This window comes from Anser anser (genome assembly GCF_964211835.1).
Source record: "Anser anser genome assembly, chromosome: 1".
Lineage (NCBI taxonomy): Eukaryota > Metazoa > Chordata > Aves > Anseriformes > Anatidae > Anser > Anser anser.
This window is the reverse complement of record NC_139720.1, coordinates 116,086,848-116,102,490: the sequence shown is the minus strand read 5'-3', so window position 1 is coordinate 116,102,490 and position 15,643 is coordinate 116,086,848. Positions and strand designations below refer to the sequence as shown.

At 38.4% G+C, this 15,643-nt stretch overlaps 1 protein-coding gene and 1 long non-coding RNA gene across 9 annotated transcripts in view; one reads left to right on the top strand and one right to left on the bottom strand.

Annotated features, from left to right (window-relative positions):
• The window catches only part of DSCAM (DS cell adhesion molecule), a 484,619-nt gene that overhangs the window by 311,767 nt on the left and 157,209 nt on the right, over positions 1-15,643 (top strand). For all 8 annotated transcript variants that reach the window (XR_014577293.1, XR_014577294.1, XM_083819320.1 and 5 more), the window contains one exon: positions 10,176-10,454. Coding sequence is in view for 6 of the 8 variants with exons in the window: in XM_083819320.1 (XP_083675446.1) it covers positions 10,176-10,454 (279 nt within the window). In the remaining 2 variants the exon portion in view is untranslated. The remainder of the gene's footprint in view (positions 1-10,175; positions 10,455-15,643) is intronic.
• Positions 9,161-10,282, bottom strand: LOC310890792. Its single transcript, XR_014577310.1, has 2 exons — positions 10,143-10,282; positions 9,161-9,993 (listed from the first exon to the last, which is right to left on the bottom strand). It is a non-coding gene; the product is annotated as an uncharacterized lncRNA (long non-coding RNA).

The window sequence follows — 15,643 nt, the reverse complement described above, 5'->3', positions numbered from 1 at the left end:
CACTCTACTTATTTCTTCTTCAGAGAAACAGAAGGAGGATTATTGCCCATGCACAACACCATGGGTCCTTTGGGTTGTTCTCATTTCTGCTGCAAGCTTCCTGAGTGACCCCAAACCAGTCATCTGAGGGTTTATTCAAAATAGGTGGTACTTAATGGGCTATTTGGTATCTGGTTTCCTCCATGTTCCATTCTTAAGATATAATTACAAATTTCCTCATGAGTTTTTCTGAGGTGATAATCTCTGTGATATCAGAATGTTTCAGAAACAAGTTTTTTCAAAACCCCCAAAGAAGGTGATAAGGACCTCTATGGCAAATGGCAGCTGAGGCATAGACAAAACTTAAAACTATCCACAATTTTTTGTATATTCACTTTCAGATGCCTACAGCTTGATTTTTTTTCCCCCCAGTTTACATGATGTTATATAGAGTTTATATGTTCAATGCACTGCTTTCATCAAAATAAGAGTTCTTTGTCTTTAATACATTCCATTATACAGCTTGGCAACCTGATGGGAAAGATAGATTTAAGTCATTTAATTAGCACCATCTGAGAGATCTGTTGCAAAGGTGGATTCAGATTTTGGCTCTACAGGGTAGTGCTTATATCTATTACACATACAACTGGCCATTCGTGTCTGCAAACCTCTGCCTCATTTACTGCCTACTTACCAAATTCTCCAGTACATGAGGCATCCTTATTCTGTCTTGAATGAGGATTTGTCAAAAGCACCGTCCAAACAAAGATATGCAACAGCATGAGCATGTAATTAAATACAAGAGGGCTGTCCATTCTGTACGGTATTTTGAGATTTATAAATATCTAAATGAAAGCAAAATCTTGAGGACATTCTTTGCAAATCACTGTAAGATCTCAGAACAGAAAGTTTCTTGGCACTAACTTCAGAATGAAATCCTGCCTGCCAGAGAACCTAAGAGTGGGATTTACAGAGCCTTGCTCTGCACCTGGGAGGCTGTCAAGAAGCCAGAATCTTTGAGCTGGGCATCTATGTGTTATTCAGCACTGAGCCAGCTACTTCTTTGTGTTACTCATTAGAAGAATCAATTAGACACTACATTAAATCAGTTGCCACGTTTTCAGGAAGAGCTGGTACCCATGTCCACAGAGCCACTTTCCCAAGTGGTCTGTGGACTCCAAATGGCTGGCCCAGAGAGATGTGGCATGCCAGCCCTCCCACCCCCAGCCCCTTGCCTGTCCATTGTCTAAGCCCCAGAATCTGGATCTTGGAAGCTAGCAGCCTTGTAAGCTGGCTGCTGGAAGCTGAGTGGATAAGCTGGCAGGAAAATAAGCAGGTTTCTGTTTGGCAGACACAGCACTGTTGGAACCATTCCTGAGTCCTAACGGAGCTTTTTGGAAATCAAGCCATCTTGGCAATTTCTTTTTTTCATTTAGACAAATGAATTGGCCAGTTCTGAGTTCTGACAACAGCCATGAAATCTACCCACGCTGTAATCCGTACGTAATGGGGAGGCTATGGCTATACTTGCATACTTAATTTCTGATATTTTTATACCTTTTGAGTGCTTTCATTTTCAACTGTAATAATCTTTCAACATGTTTTGTTCTGGCCTGTGTTAAATTCAATTTCCTTCTAGCTTTTGTTGTAAACTAAGTGCCCTCTTCTTCCCCTCCTGCAAAATGGAAACAGCATTTATGACATCCTCAGAAGTAATCATCAAGATTAACCTTGTTAAGGACACTGTGCAGGTCCTTGCCAAGAACAGAATTATTCCTAGCAGCACTAGTTTCTTAGTCCTTATGTCACCCAGCTCTAGTGGTTTGCCTGTGAGATTCTTATGCTTCTGCTGGCAGAAGAGGACTATTACAGGATGACATCTTAGAAAGAGAAGAATATTTTGTAGAAGAGGTAGACTTTTGTGTTCATTCCTCCTAAGTATGACCTGTTCTCCTCCATCTTCTCCTGCTCATTCTTGCCCTAGTCCTGTCTACACTCCATGTCTTTCACACCTCCGTCTTTATTTTCCTGGGGCCTTGTTCTCATGACTCAGAGCTAGTCTTCCCCTCAGAATTCCCAGCCATCCTCCCAGTCTCCATTTACACTCCAAACTTTCTGCCAGTCTTAATTTTCTCCATTTCCACTGTTTTTCAATCTGTCTCTCCTTCATGTGGGTCTTCACCCTCTGTCAGTGCTGTATCCCACCCCACTATTTTCTTGTTTCGGTCTCACATCCCCAGCTGTTTTCCCAACTACTCTTTAGCAGCCTCCATCACCTGCAATCCCACTGTAAGCCTGATCCTGACTTCTGACTTTCTCCCACTGCTCTTAAATCCAGTTCTGCAATTCCCTTTTATTGTCCTGGGCACCATTTTGAGTTTCTGCTCCATCTCTCATTGCTGCTGTCTGCATGCCCAGCAACAGAGACTGGTTTCCAACACTCATCTGGGCCCCCAGGTTTCCTCTCTTTCTCTGTGCATTCAGATTACTTTCTTGTCTATGCTTCCTGGGCCTAGTATGGGCAGCTGTACAAGCACTAGAGAGGGAATTCTGTTTGCCTTGATTTCTGAGGTCTCACCAGACTATACCTGTGCATGTGGCTGTAACTAACTTAGCCACTGAGGGTAGTTCTAGGATGTGTTCAGAGTCAATGATGGAAGCTCTTAGCTGTTCATTACTGGAAAATCACTTCTGAGGATGTAATAACTGCTGTTTGTCTATTTATACAACTGTTTGTGCTCAGACTACAAAATTTGGGCACCCTTTTGATGATTTTTCATAGGAACAGCAAGAACATCTGTGATAGTGCTGTCACCTGCTGAGGTTGAAAGCCATGGGGCAAGTTGGACTGCTCAAATTCTCATAATGGCTTTTTATTTTTTGCTTTTATGGTAGGATCAAAATATCATCCCTGTTTTTCCACCCTCTTCCCTTATTCTTGGAAGTGGCCAAACAGTTGTAGCTGCAACTTTCCAGCTGAAATGGGTGAGCCTGAGGCAGACACCTGGCCTGGAAAATTACTATCCAAACAAAAGTCAAACAGCAAGCAATTGAAAGTAGTCTTACAATGGGAAGTGTTGGCAAAAAAATAAAAGCTTATATTACCCACCCCATCTGTAACTTTCATATTTGCACTGAAAAACAACCCTTCAATTGGCAAGGTGGTAAAATAATATTAGCAATATCTCTTCTGCAGCATTTTAGTGGATCTGGAAGCATTTTAAAAGCAGGAGTGTCATTATCTCCATTTTTTTTTTATTATGAAATTTATAGTAACAGTTTTCTCCGCTACAGTAGAAGCTATCAGTATTAAGTGATGATTTTCTTTTCATCAGTCTCATGGGACACACTTCTCATGTAAACAGCCTGCTGCTATTCACACTTCTCAGACAGAAATTAATTGAAAAAGAAGCCCCTGAGAGGACGGGTGCAGCATCCAAAAAAAAAAAAAAAAAAGTGGTGTCCAAAAGTGCTGTTTCTGATCTGGTAAAGCTTATATATCCCATTGATTTAGAAGGCTTCTCATTACCTGGTGCTGAAGTGATAGCACTTCACCTGTTGTGAACTGCATAAAATAATTGTACCAGTCTGTTTCATTTTAGAAAACATGCAAACTGAACAGGGGCTGTTCCTGAAAAACTCCATGTTCCAACTGTTTGAATAGATCCTCCTCATCTCTCCTGGGAAGGATTCAGCCTTTTCTAATATACAAAATTATATATTTGTGGTGGTTCAACCCAGCAGGCAGCTAAGCACCACGCAGCCGTTTGCTCCAGCTGCCTCTCCCCCCCCACCTCCCCCAGTGGGACGGGGAAGGGAGTTGGGAAAAAATAAAAAAGTAAAAGATTGCAGGTTGAAATAAAAATGGTTTAATAGGACAGAAAAGGAAGAGAAATAATAATAATAATGATTATAGTAATAATATGTATGAAGTAAGTGATGTACAATCTTCAGCTGTAGAAGAAGCTGAAAAGTCCTTGAGTTAGTGTAAGCACTGCTCAACAACGATTAAAAAATCAGGATGTTATCTACATTATTCTCATCCTAAACCCCATACACAGCACCATACCAGCTACTATGAGAAAAATCAACTCTATTCTAGCTGAAACCAGGATAATATTTATATAATACATATTATAATATTAGATATATATATATATTATACATGTAATTTATATATAATTATATAGAGATAGATTGTTGATGGATTTGCATTGCAGATCAGTTCAGGGAGGACTATTCTGGACAGTGAGATGGACAGGCATAGTCTGGCAGACAAAGAAAGGAAAAACCTTTGAGGGGAGGATCTTTCAAGTGTCCTTTGGACCATGGTTCATGCTGTTGTCAAACAGTTTGCTAATTTATTTATGCTCCTTTCAATCTATAGTGTGGATTACAGCATGTGTGAATTCTGTTTCCTGCATATATGCAGGACATAACTTCTCATATGTACTTTTGACTGAAAATTTCCAATAGTTTGAATGAGAATAAACTTCTGGCTTTGATGTCCTTCAGAAACTTCTTTCACTATAACAGGTCCTGCATTTCTTTCTCTCACTCTCCCATGCAATATTTTTTTGGATCCCTCCAAGCTTGTTCCAACTCCTTCAGGAAGAAATATTCAGATCTCCTGAAGTCACTGGAGTTGTCATATGCAGGAATCACAAAAGGTCCGTGTGATGAGAATGGATGTCCAGTTGTGCAAATGATCCTGCAGAAATCCACTTAATAGTCATTTTTAGGTAAAAAAATATGAAATGAGTCTTAATACTTGAATAGCAGTTCAAGAAGATCTGTATATTTACACTTGGGTCTTTCAAAAGCTAGCACTCCTCTCTTACAATGCAGCTTTGTTTAGTTTGGGTTTGGAAGAAAGCATGTTCTTGCATTTTTGCATTCAATTATATTTAAAATACTTTTATATATATTTGTTAGAATTGTTCTTAAAATGTTAATGACTGTTTTGTCAAGTTAGTTTGTGCTATTAGCAGTATATGTAAATCCATATAGTAAGTACATAGTAAGTAAGTAAAAAGCATGAGTGTGCATGCACACGGTAGAGCAGGTACGGAATATGCTACCTTAACTTCAAGTCAGTGTATAGTACATAGCAGGAGATGGTGGGGAAGGGTGTGTGTGGGGAGTGAAATGGAGGACATCAACACTGACGTAACAGAAGGGCAGAAAGCTACAAAATCAGCTGCTTATGTACAGTCATGGAATAGCGATGAAGAGGAAGCTAGTGTGAAACCAGTCAAACTACTTACAGGAATAATTTTCAGAGCAAGCGGTCCTTCTGTTGAAGTCCTTTCTCATCTAAATCTGGAACTTTTGGATCTTGTGATTTAGTTGGGTTCAACTTTTCACAGTATTACCTGAGGACAGAGATCACTTTAGATCACGTAGGGGCTAAACAAGGGCAATAGCTCAGAACCAGGTTCCAAAAGCATACAAAAAGTAATGTACCGGGTAAGTGCTTCTGGATGTACAACCTACAAGAGAGGCCTTTTATCACATGGCACTTTAACAATGAAGATAACAGCTTTTCTGTTAATATGCTCTCACAGCTGTTAACTTATCTTTACATCAGGAAAGTTTTCTCTTTAAAAAAACATAAGCAAATGCATCCCCTTGGGCAAGGAACTGAGCTTCTCCCCATCCTAGATTTTCAGGGTGGTTTCTATGATAAGGGCATGCTTCCTTACCCTCACAATGGAGGCTGAAAGAGGTGGTTTGATAGATGGATGAAAACTGACATAGAAGCACTCTTGGCTTCTATGCAACATTTTAATTCCTCTCTTATTTTGGAGGAGCAGGGGGGAGCCTGTCACTACCAGTGTTTTATTGCAGGAAGGGGGAGTGGGGGCTGAGGCTTGGAAAGGTGCACCACAACATTTCCTCAGCCACACTCTGTAGTGGTAAGATTTTGAAAACCTTTGAATAATGGGTTAATTCTGGTAACTAATGAGCCTACAAGTGTATGGAAATGTTGTGCAACAGCAGAGGCATTATGGAGACTAGTTTGGTTTTTTTCAATGCATACAGTTAAAAAGGCCTAATAATATAATGGTATTCCCCCTTTTCAAGACAGGATCCACTAGCACTCAACAAGAGAGCAGCATATTTAGCTCAGATTGGTAAATGCTATCAACAGTTTGGTGAATGATGTGTCCTACTGATAGACTCAATACATAAAAGAGAGAAGCAGAAAAATGCAGTGCTTCAGTAGCTGTGTGCAATTGCTCAGCTGTCACCCACAAGGGATGGCGGTGCTTAGGAGAAACAAGTGAAGGCTGATAAAACTTAAATATGACTAGACTGTGGCTAGATTCTGTGCAAAGACAAAACAGTTTTGATTCTTGCAATCCCAGTGCATGAAATCTGCATTCACATAGTTGCTTTAGAGGGTTATATAGTTTGGTGGCTATTACTTTGCATCAGCCAATGGACCTGTGTTCTGTGTACTCATTGCGAAGGGTACTTCATAGTGTGAGCACAGCTCCTTCAACAGTGTTGTTACAGGAAAATCCATTAGGGAGCACTTTCTAATGATAAACAAGAGAATGACTTTTATCTTACTATTTTACTGCTGCAAGAGAGCAACACTGTTTTCACAAGGCTGCTACAGGAGACAGGGTATCTGCAGGATACTCTGTTTTAGTGAATCAACTCAGCAGATCCTTCCAACATAATTCCCCTGGAACAGAGGGCAAGAAATTAAGGATGTTCCTTTGCTAATGGAGAGCAGCATGGAAGCTCTCCTTTAAAGTAATCTCCCAGAGGTAGAGAAGACCTTGCTAGGTCACAAAAACATAATTTAAATTTTCCTGCATTAGCACTAATGAGTCTGGCCCATGATCCTCTTCTTAAATAGACACTTAATTCAAGCACTCATCAATAAAGTATTCCCAAGTCATTGTACTTCATTGCATGGAGAAGCAATTTTCACTCTTTTGCTTGTTGTGAGTAAAGGAGGAAGCTTCTCTTCCATATACACATGCACACACAACCTTCTCTCTATGTAGTTAATATGTAACATGTTATATATAATAGCACAATTTACTGAACAAAAACAAATACAAGCTCAGAAATATGGTCAAACAGAATCTATGCATAGAGTAAGAAAAATACTTCAATACACTTTAAAGTATTTAAAACACATTTTAAATACATCTACCATATGGGAACTTTTCTCTCAGATTTAAAGTTGTATACCTCCCTCTCTCTTTTTTTTTTTTTTTTTAAAGCGCTGTTTGTCAATGATAATGCTTTATTTTCCAAAAAATCTCAAAACGTGATTGTTAATCGAGCAGAACAGTCTCTTCTGTTAGGAGTATATGTTAGCGTTTTACTTCAGAAATATATACAAGGCAAACCTTGTATTTCAGAAGTGATTTTCCTGACTTTGTCTGTGTTTTATTCTATTCCTAAGCTTTTAATAAGTGATTTTTGGTGATTTTTGCCTTCTGCAAATTAGCAGGAAGATAATTTATCTGCTGTGTTAGGACATCAGAAACTCCTTTTACCAGCCCCAACTGATAAATATTGTAGCTTTAAAAACATTATTGCAAACGTTGAAGTTATCCTTAGACTATCTACTGTTTTTAAGTACTGATTTTACGTTACTCACTGATTTTCAAAACAAGGTCCTTGTCAGGACTGCAAGATGCTGCAGGTTGAATATACATTATATGTTATGAAGCAGAAATAAATGTTGGTTTCCTCTATATCTTAAAACCCTAAGCAGAGGTAAAATGTACTATCTGTAAATATTTTACCCAATTTCTGAAATGCTCTGCAGGCTGCTGCTTAAATTTTAGAGTTGGTAAATGCAGCTTTGCAAATTATTATTTTGTGAGGAATACTTTATTTTAACGTGACCTAATGATCTTGCTCCTAATTTTTTTTTTCATCAGGGAGATGAAGGGTGAGGATGCATTGAATAATCCTTGAGCAATATGTTGTCTGACTCCTGATATATTTTGTCTGTGAAAGATCAGTTCAAATCTATTACATGCTCAGCAGAAAATACAGAAGCAATTTACTACTTTGTCCTGAATTTTAGTGTATCTTTTGGTAACGATACATATGAGAAGGGTTTGAGCAGAAATGTGCTGGCCAACACAGTCAGTGTAGAGGGTCTGTTTGGCATTTAGCAGATAGCAGCACTCATCAAGGGGAAAGGTTTTATCAAAACCTCCTGACAGTCTCATACTTAAAATTTCTCATTCCCACTTACATTGTAAAATGTGTGTCAAAAATACTGAGAGAAATTTGGTCATTTTCTGTTGATGCACAAGGAAACCAAATCTCAATCATTGTGTAAGGCACACCAAGACAAATAGAAGAGGCAGGCAGACATTTTGTCTCACTGTGTAACACTAGGTCCCAAGAGAAAAAGAAAAAGGTAATGGAAAACCTGTAAGAAGATGTTACACTCTGCATTTGTGTACCTGAGGCCTGATGTCACCTCTCTGTGACAGACGAGCATGGCTGTAACTTCTCCTCATTAAATTGTAACATGTCTAAGCCAAAAGCAGCAGATTTATCATCTTATTTATCTCCCTCTTGCACCGTGATGCTTATGTACACTTGTATAAGCCATTGAATAACGTTTTTGTCCTTCGGGGAGTTTGGTATCACTTCCTTAATAATAATCGTTCTTACTCCTAATGGAAGAGCAGCCACAATGTAATGGTCAGAAGTACCTGTCCCTGTATCCCAGAAGAAGGAGACTGGCGGAGGAGTAAAAGTGCTGCTAAGAAAGTCAATGGGCTGGCATACCTTGCAAATGTTTTGAAGAGCTTTTCTCCTTTTCTACTTCATTTTCCGTGAAAATACAGCTTTAGTTTTGCTAAAGGGTGAAAGGACAAAAGAAACACAAATAGATAAATCCAGCAGCTCCATTTTCTTCTGAAGCTAACTGATATAGAGCAGTATAAATGTTCTGCTGTGGGTGTCCTTTGATCGTTCCTGTTAAAGATGTTCAAATGTAGTTCAGACTATGTATAAGTAATCTCTCAGGCAAGAACAGGCAAATGCACTCCTATATCTAAGGTACATAACCTCTAAGAGTCTTCTCTTTTGATAAGTGAGTATTTGAGTATTGACTGCAAAGTTGGTTTTATAGTCTTCTTAGGAGTGGCTGACAGAAACCCATTTTAGACCAATGCTCTGGTTGTTAGAGTGCTCCCCTGAGACTGGGAGAAGGTTCAAATTTCTTCAGCTGGGTAGGTATTTGATTTCCAATCTGCCTGATTTGGGGCAAATGTTTCAACCCAAGCTGGCAGAAAGTAAGACCCCCCTATTACTTCCTGTTTTGTTTACTGAATCCAAACCATTATTTCCTTTGTTTTTATTTACAGTACCTGAGAACAAAATATTTCCTTAAAAGTGAAATTCTTCCCTATAATTCAAAAAAGTGCTTTTGTTTGTGTTTTTTCTTGGTTTTTTTTTTTTGTTTGTTTCTTTTGTGTGTTGGTGTCTTTTTTGTTTGTTTGTTTTTTCCATCCACAGAATAATAAAGCAGAAATAAATTCAAGCAAAATATGCTTAGCAGGAATTAAATTCCAGCTTGAGATTTTATGTCTTGTACTGGCCCTCTGTTTAGAAATCATCTTTTACTGAAGTTCTGACCTACAAATACTGTATGTACCTTTCACTGCACAACTCCACACAGTCTTAGTGAAAACTGTGCCTTGAAACATTTTGAAAAAAAATCTAAGAAGAGTTATAGAAGCTTACACTCCCTTTCATTATGTCTCAGAGACAAAGCTGGAGCTTCTTCCAGGTTTATTGTATGATCCTAAACAAGGTCCTCACACCAAATCCTGAAAGCTGATTAGATCTTTCTGGACTATCCAGGCAATAACACTGGTGAAAAATCTGGCGAGTCATGAGCTGGAAGTGGAATTTTTTGGAGAGGGGCTGATTACTCTCGCAGGAACCTGCCAGCAGTTTCTGGTGTCTGTAGAAGCCAGGGATTTCAGTGCTTGTCATCTCTGCTTAATGCATCTGGCCAAGAAAAAGAAAACCAATTTCAGAAAGGCATTTGCAAAAGATGTACTTTTTTTATGACTATCAAAGATATTGTTATTACATATTCAGCGTCTCACATGCTAAGTATCTGTTCAGTTATGCTATTTTCAGGCATGGGACCATACCTGCAATAGCTCCTCTTTTCTGTTTTGTTTCAGTTCCACCTTTTATTCAGCCTTTTGAGTTCCCAAGGTTCTCCATTGGACAGCGGGTCTTCATTCCCTGTGTGGTGGTCTCTGGAGATCTGCCCATCACCATCACCTGGCAGAAGGACGGCAGACCCATCCCAGCCAGCCTTGGGGTGACTATTGACAACATCGACTTCACCAGCTCCTTAAGGATCTCTAATCTTTCGCTGATGCACAATGGGAATTACACCTGTATAGCCAGAAATGATGCAGCAGCTGTGGAGCACCAAAGCCAATTAATTGTGAGAGGTAAGTAGATGTAAATAGCTTGAAGGGCACCAATTAAGTGGATTTCATCAGTATTTCGTAGTGACATCTGTTTGATAGGAATTATAAAACAGAGGAAAATACGGTAATCCTCTCCTCATAATAGAGAGCACACAGAGCAGTGAAGCATAGAAACTCATAAGGCTTTTCTATCTAGAAGTAGTGAGTCCTGAAACTAATCAACAACTCTGAAGTGTACAGGGTAGATAGGGGGCCCAGAGTAATGACATTCTGAAAAATTTTGACGCGCAAACCAACTCATTGGGTTCAAGAGTTTGTAATGGTATCAAATTCCTCTCTGTTATTTTTCTGGTCTGATTAACCCCGTTTTTGATTTACAACAGCCTCTCCTATAACATTACATCAGTAAAAAAGCAAAACATTGATGTTGACTTCATGGGAAAAAGACTCTCCTTTGTTGGTGTGTTGCTGTTCTTTTTCTTATTTGTTTGTTACTCAGTTAGCATGGTCCCTTTGATCATGCTGACTTCATATCATTTTGCCTTGAAATAAATGTTAACATAGAATTTCAGTAAAGAAATATTTTACGTGGAAAAGACATTTTAGAAAGATACCTCACCTCCAATATCTTACACCTTTAAAGTCACACCTTAGCCAAGCTCCCTAGAGACTACACCTTGTGATACACTTTCAGACTTACTGTGCAAAGCTTCAGAATAAACAAATTGCTTCTTTTTCTTTTTGAAAGTTTTTCAAAGCACTTTGTTAAAAAAATAAATAAATAAAATAAGGCTATTATACTCTTCACCATTTCTTTCTTGCTACCAAACTATTGATAGCAAGAGGGCGCATAAAGTAATACTGCAAATAACCCTGGTTATTTGTGTTGAAGAACACTACATCTTATGAGTTTTACCAAGATAATTCTTACAAGCACTTAGGACTTTTTTTTTTTTTTGCCATCTTTTCCAGGCCTTTTTTCCCCCTCAGAAATTCATTTGAAGCTTAAAATGTTAAGCAGCTTTTTTTTTTTTTTTTTAAGTCAATACTTCCCGTTGTCTGAGTCCCTAATGGACTTAGTTTATACTTACAGAATTTATATGCTTACTTTTTCTTATGTTATGTTCCCAAAACTCAGCTGCAAATGGGTACATTGCTTTTTCACAAGTTTTGGTATGAATAATACTTGAACAGTTTGTTGTTGTTGTTGTTTTTAGTTTAACTGCTTTTAACCTTTTAAAAGTATTATTCAGTACAGTTGTCTGTTGGTCTTTCCATCTGTCTAGTAATTCTTAAATGAAGTAGTTTAATTAACTACATGCATTTGATTATTCTTTTCCTGTGCTGTTCTGTTGGTTTTTAACCCTAGTTATCATTCAAACAGCACAAGAATTTCCTCTCCTCTTTTTCTGGAGAAAGGAAAGTTCACAACCTCCTATCATAACAGACAGTGCACTGGCTATGTCTGCTCTACATAGAAATGCCCATTTAATAACAGCTGAGATAGTATGTGATATGCAGTAACCATACTCACTGCTTGAAATTGTGCGAAAGAATCATTCTAGCAACTCGGTATGGGTTTCTAATCTAAGATTATTCTACCATAGGTAGGATAGGTTGTAGCACTGAAAACTAGCTCTCTGGAAACACTGTCTGTCCTATTTTCCTTACCAAGAACCACAAGGCTATAACAGCTCAAGAGATCCCACGTTAGGATTTCTGCTCTGCACCCCACTGATTGGGGCAAGTCCTGCCTTCCCATAACAGCAGCCCTGCTCTCCCTGCCTTGCCTGAAGTGCCTCCTGTTGTCTTCTTCTAGCGAGCCCTTGCTTGGCCTGACCTCTGCTCCCCAGACACAACTGCCTCTCACTGTCTTGCTCTCCCCCTGCATTTATCTGGTATTAACTTAGCTTTCCTTCCCTGTCCAAGTAGTGAGAAGTTTTGCTTTCAAACTCCTTTCACATCATTGACACTGATACCTCTGTCCTCCCCACGTGTCACTATAATTGCACCTCTTTTTGTAAGATGACATGGGTTCAGTGCTTGTACCTAAAAGACATCCTATGTGATAGAAGGTAGCTTTTCACTCTGTTTTGCCCAGAGGCTTGGAGGAGCTTTCTGGAGTCCTGGTACTGCCATTTTTTAAGAGGTTATGAGGGCTATTTAATTTTTCCCCTCTTACATATCTTTCTGCCCCAGCTAGTGCTCTGTGGCAGCCTCCCTTAAGACCTTCTCTTCTCTCTCTCTCTCAATTTAAATGGTAATGGCTTAATCACTTTTGCTTATGCATCTGAGATAATAATTCTCACTCAGAGGAGAAGGGGGAAATATAATACGATATCTGACCTGAATTTTCTGCCAAAAGTCTGGACTGACCTCTTTCCCTCATATTGAACTGCTTCTGCTGTCTCATTCCACATAGGTCAGAAGACAGCAATTAGAGGGTTATTTGTGGTCACTACTAGTCTCCGTCCAACCTGACCTATAAACATTTTAATAACTACTTGATTTTCTGCTGTTTCTTCTCCAAGCTTTCCAATCCATCCTCGTCTGTTCGTGAGTGCTGTATAACTGAAATGTAATATTTTTCTAAATCCACTGTGCAGTTTTTCTCTAAATAAAGGGAGAAGAAATGGTGCTTACATTCTTCTTGTTTCTAATCCATGCTGTGTGATGATTTTTCAGCAGTATGATTTACACTTCATTGTGTTTTTGTCTTTTTCTTTTTTTTTTTTTTTGGTCAGGGGATGTGTTCAGGGAGTATCTTATTTATGTGGTTTTTGATATGCAAGTAGACAATGAATGAGAGAAGAAAGTAGAGAGAAATATGACTGTTCACCACAAAGTTCCAGTCATTGTTTTCTTTTTAGAAGTAGATTTAAAAATGATGAATACTAAATAGATTTCAAATATATGTGGGAGCCCATATCATTTTACGGTACGTGGAGAGACTTGGAAGTATCCAAATCCAATCCATTTCTAAGATGAATGGAGAAGCCCAGGCCAACTGCTTGTTGTTACATTTTAACCACTAGTGAATACCCAAACTTTTGCAGAATGCATACAACCACATAAATTCTTCGGGTTTGTAACCTGAGATTTTTTTCCCCTGATATTTTATCTGTTAGATCATATGTATGCCCTGTTTAGCATTCATATTTTTCTGTTATTTTTTAAGTCAGCTAAATAGATTTTTTATTTTTCTAAATAGATTCTTCCTACAAATATTTTTCATATGTAAGATGAACTACTGTTTTGCTAGAAGTATAAAATAGCAAAAGATAAACAAGAACCGGTCTCTTAAAATATGTGGACACTGTACGGTGTACCTTCACTGCCATTCCTGTTATTCTGTGCTGAGTAAAAGCAAGCAAACAATGATGAGAAGTCCTAAAAATACCTGGCAATCAAGGCTGGATTTTCCCTGCCTTAAATATCAGAGGAGGATGACCAGCTTCTACAGAGCTTCCTTGTAGAGTATCACCTAGTAGATGGAAGACGCCTGCAGAGAGAAATAAAGTGAGGGTAGAAAGTTGTTGAGCAGCTGTACAACCCTGGGTAAGAAGCTTTCAGGGCAATCTTGGATCTCTGTCACAGGTTTCTTAGTGAGGAGCTGGAAATGAAACTTAGCCACATTCTCTGGGCATAAATCTGCCAGTACTTCTCCCCTCCACAACTTATCGTCTGATTTCAGACAAATCTGAAGAGGAGAAAATACCTCCAGTGGATCTGAAAGCCTAAAAACTTAATGAAATTATTAGAAACACCTTTACTAAGTGTGGTGCAGTGTAATACTAGATGCCAGATATTAGTGAGCTCCAGAGAATGGCAAGCTCGGGTGAGCTCCGCTGCAAACACAAGAAATGCTCCAACTACAGTCTATACTCAACCATGAGATAAAAATCCACCTAAAATAAGGCTTTATAAAAATCTCAAATAATTTTCTTCAGACAGGATCTTCTCTGAAGCTATTTTATTCGCGATTGCAATGGCGGGCGTCCAGTCAATCAGGAGCGCATTTTAGTAAACAAATCATAACCTTTTATTCCCTATTACCCGACCCCTGATCACCTTCCCTGTTTCCTCACTGACTGAGTACTACAGGTTCACAAGCTACTCGACACTCCTCTATACCCTATATGTACAATTTCTCTTTTTTTTCAACCTTTAATTTCTCCTTTCTTAAGTTTTGAGAACTTGTGACCTTTGTTTTACTGATCTCACACCACTCATCCTGTTTTTCTCAAGCTTCTACCTTATTTTGGAACAGTGAGACCTTCTACTGTCCACTTATCTACTTAGCATTTCTCCTTATTATGACTACACGACTACCTTGGAATACGGAAAAGTAATTCTCTACTGCAAAAACACAACTCTGTTTCTCACAATTAGTTCTTATATTTAGGGAATGTCTTGTAAAAGCTCATGAATTAGCCTTTGGGAGAAGTCTACTCTCTTTACTGCATCCAGAGAGTGCAGATAGGCAGCCCAGGTGAGTGAAAACAGAGCTTTCATTCTCATCATCTTGCATTGCACAGGATCCCAACCTGCAATTCTTCTGGAAATTCATTTTTAAAAGTTTGCAAGTTAGAAGGGTTTCTCAAAAACTCATAAATCCTTAATTTGATTATTTTATTTATTTCTGCACTCCTGGTTTGCTAGGCATGCTATTAACAAAAAGGAAAGAATAGGATTCTGTCATAAAAGGCACTCATGGAAATTAGGAAAATATCTTCCCTGTTAAATACTTACACATCATGCAGAATTAATTAAGGCTTTACTCATTATGCCTGTCTTCTAAAGAGTGATTAAAAATATGTATACAGTTTATCATGTTATTCATTTCTAAAGGGTTTCCTAAAATGAGAATGAAATAATAATAGAAAGAGGTGAAAAATATTTTAATTGATAGCCAAGTAGAAGAAGTTCATAAATGTATTATGATGTATCAGATGCTGCAAGAACAGAGAATTCAATGATAGCAGTGGGTGCATAAATCACGATTTTAAAATTCTTGTTAGTGAACACATCATAAGTTAAAATTGAGATAAGGTCTTTAAATACCTAATAACCCCCCTTAATGCATTTAGTACATTAAGTGTAAATGTGTTTTCATTTTGTGCTTGCCAGGAATATCAAATTTTGTTATATAGTTAAGTACCCAATGAGCAGTCCCTGAGCCTTGAATCTTCTATATAGGAAGTGAGTAT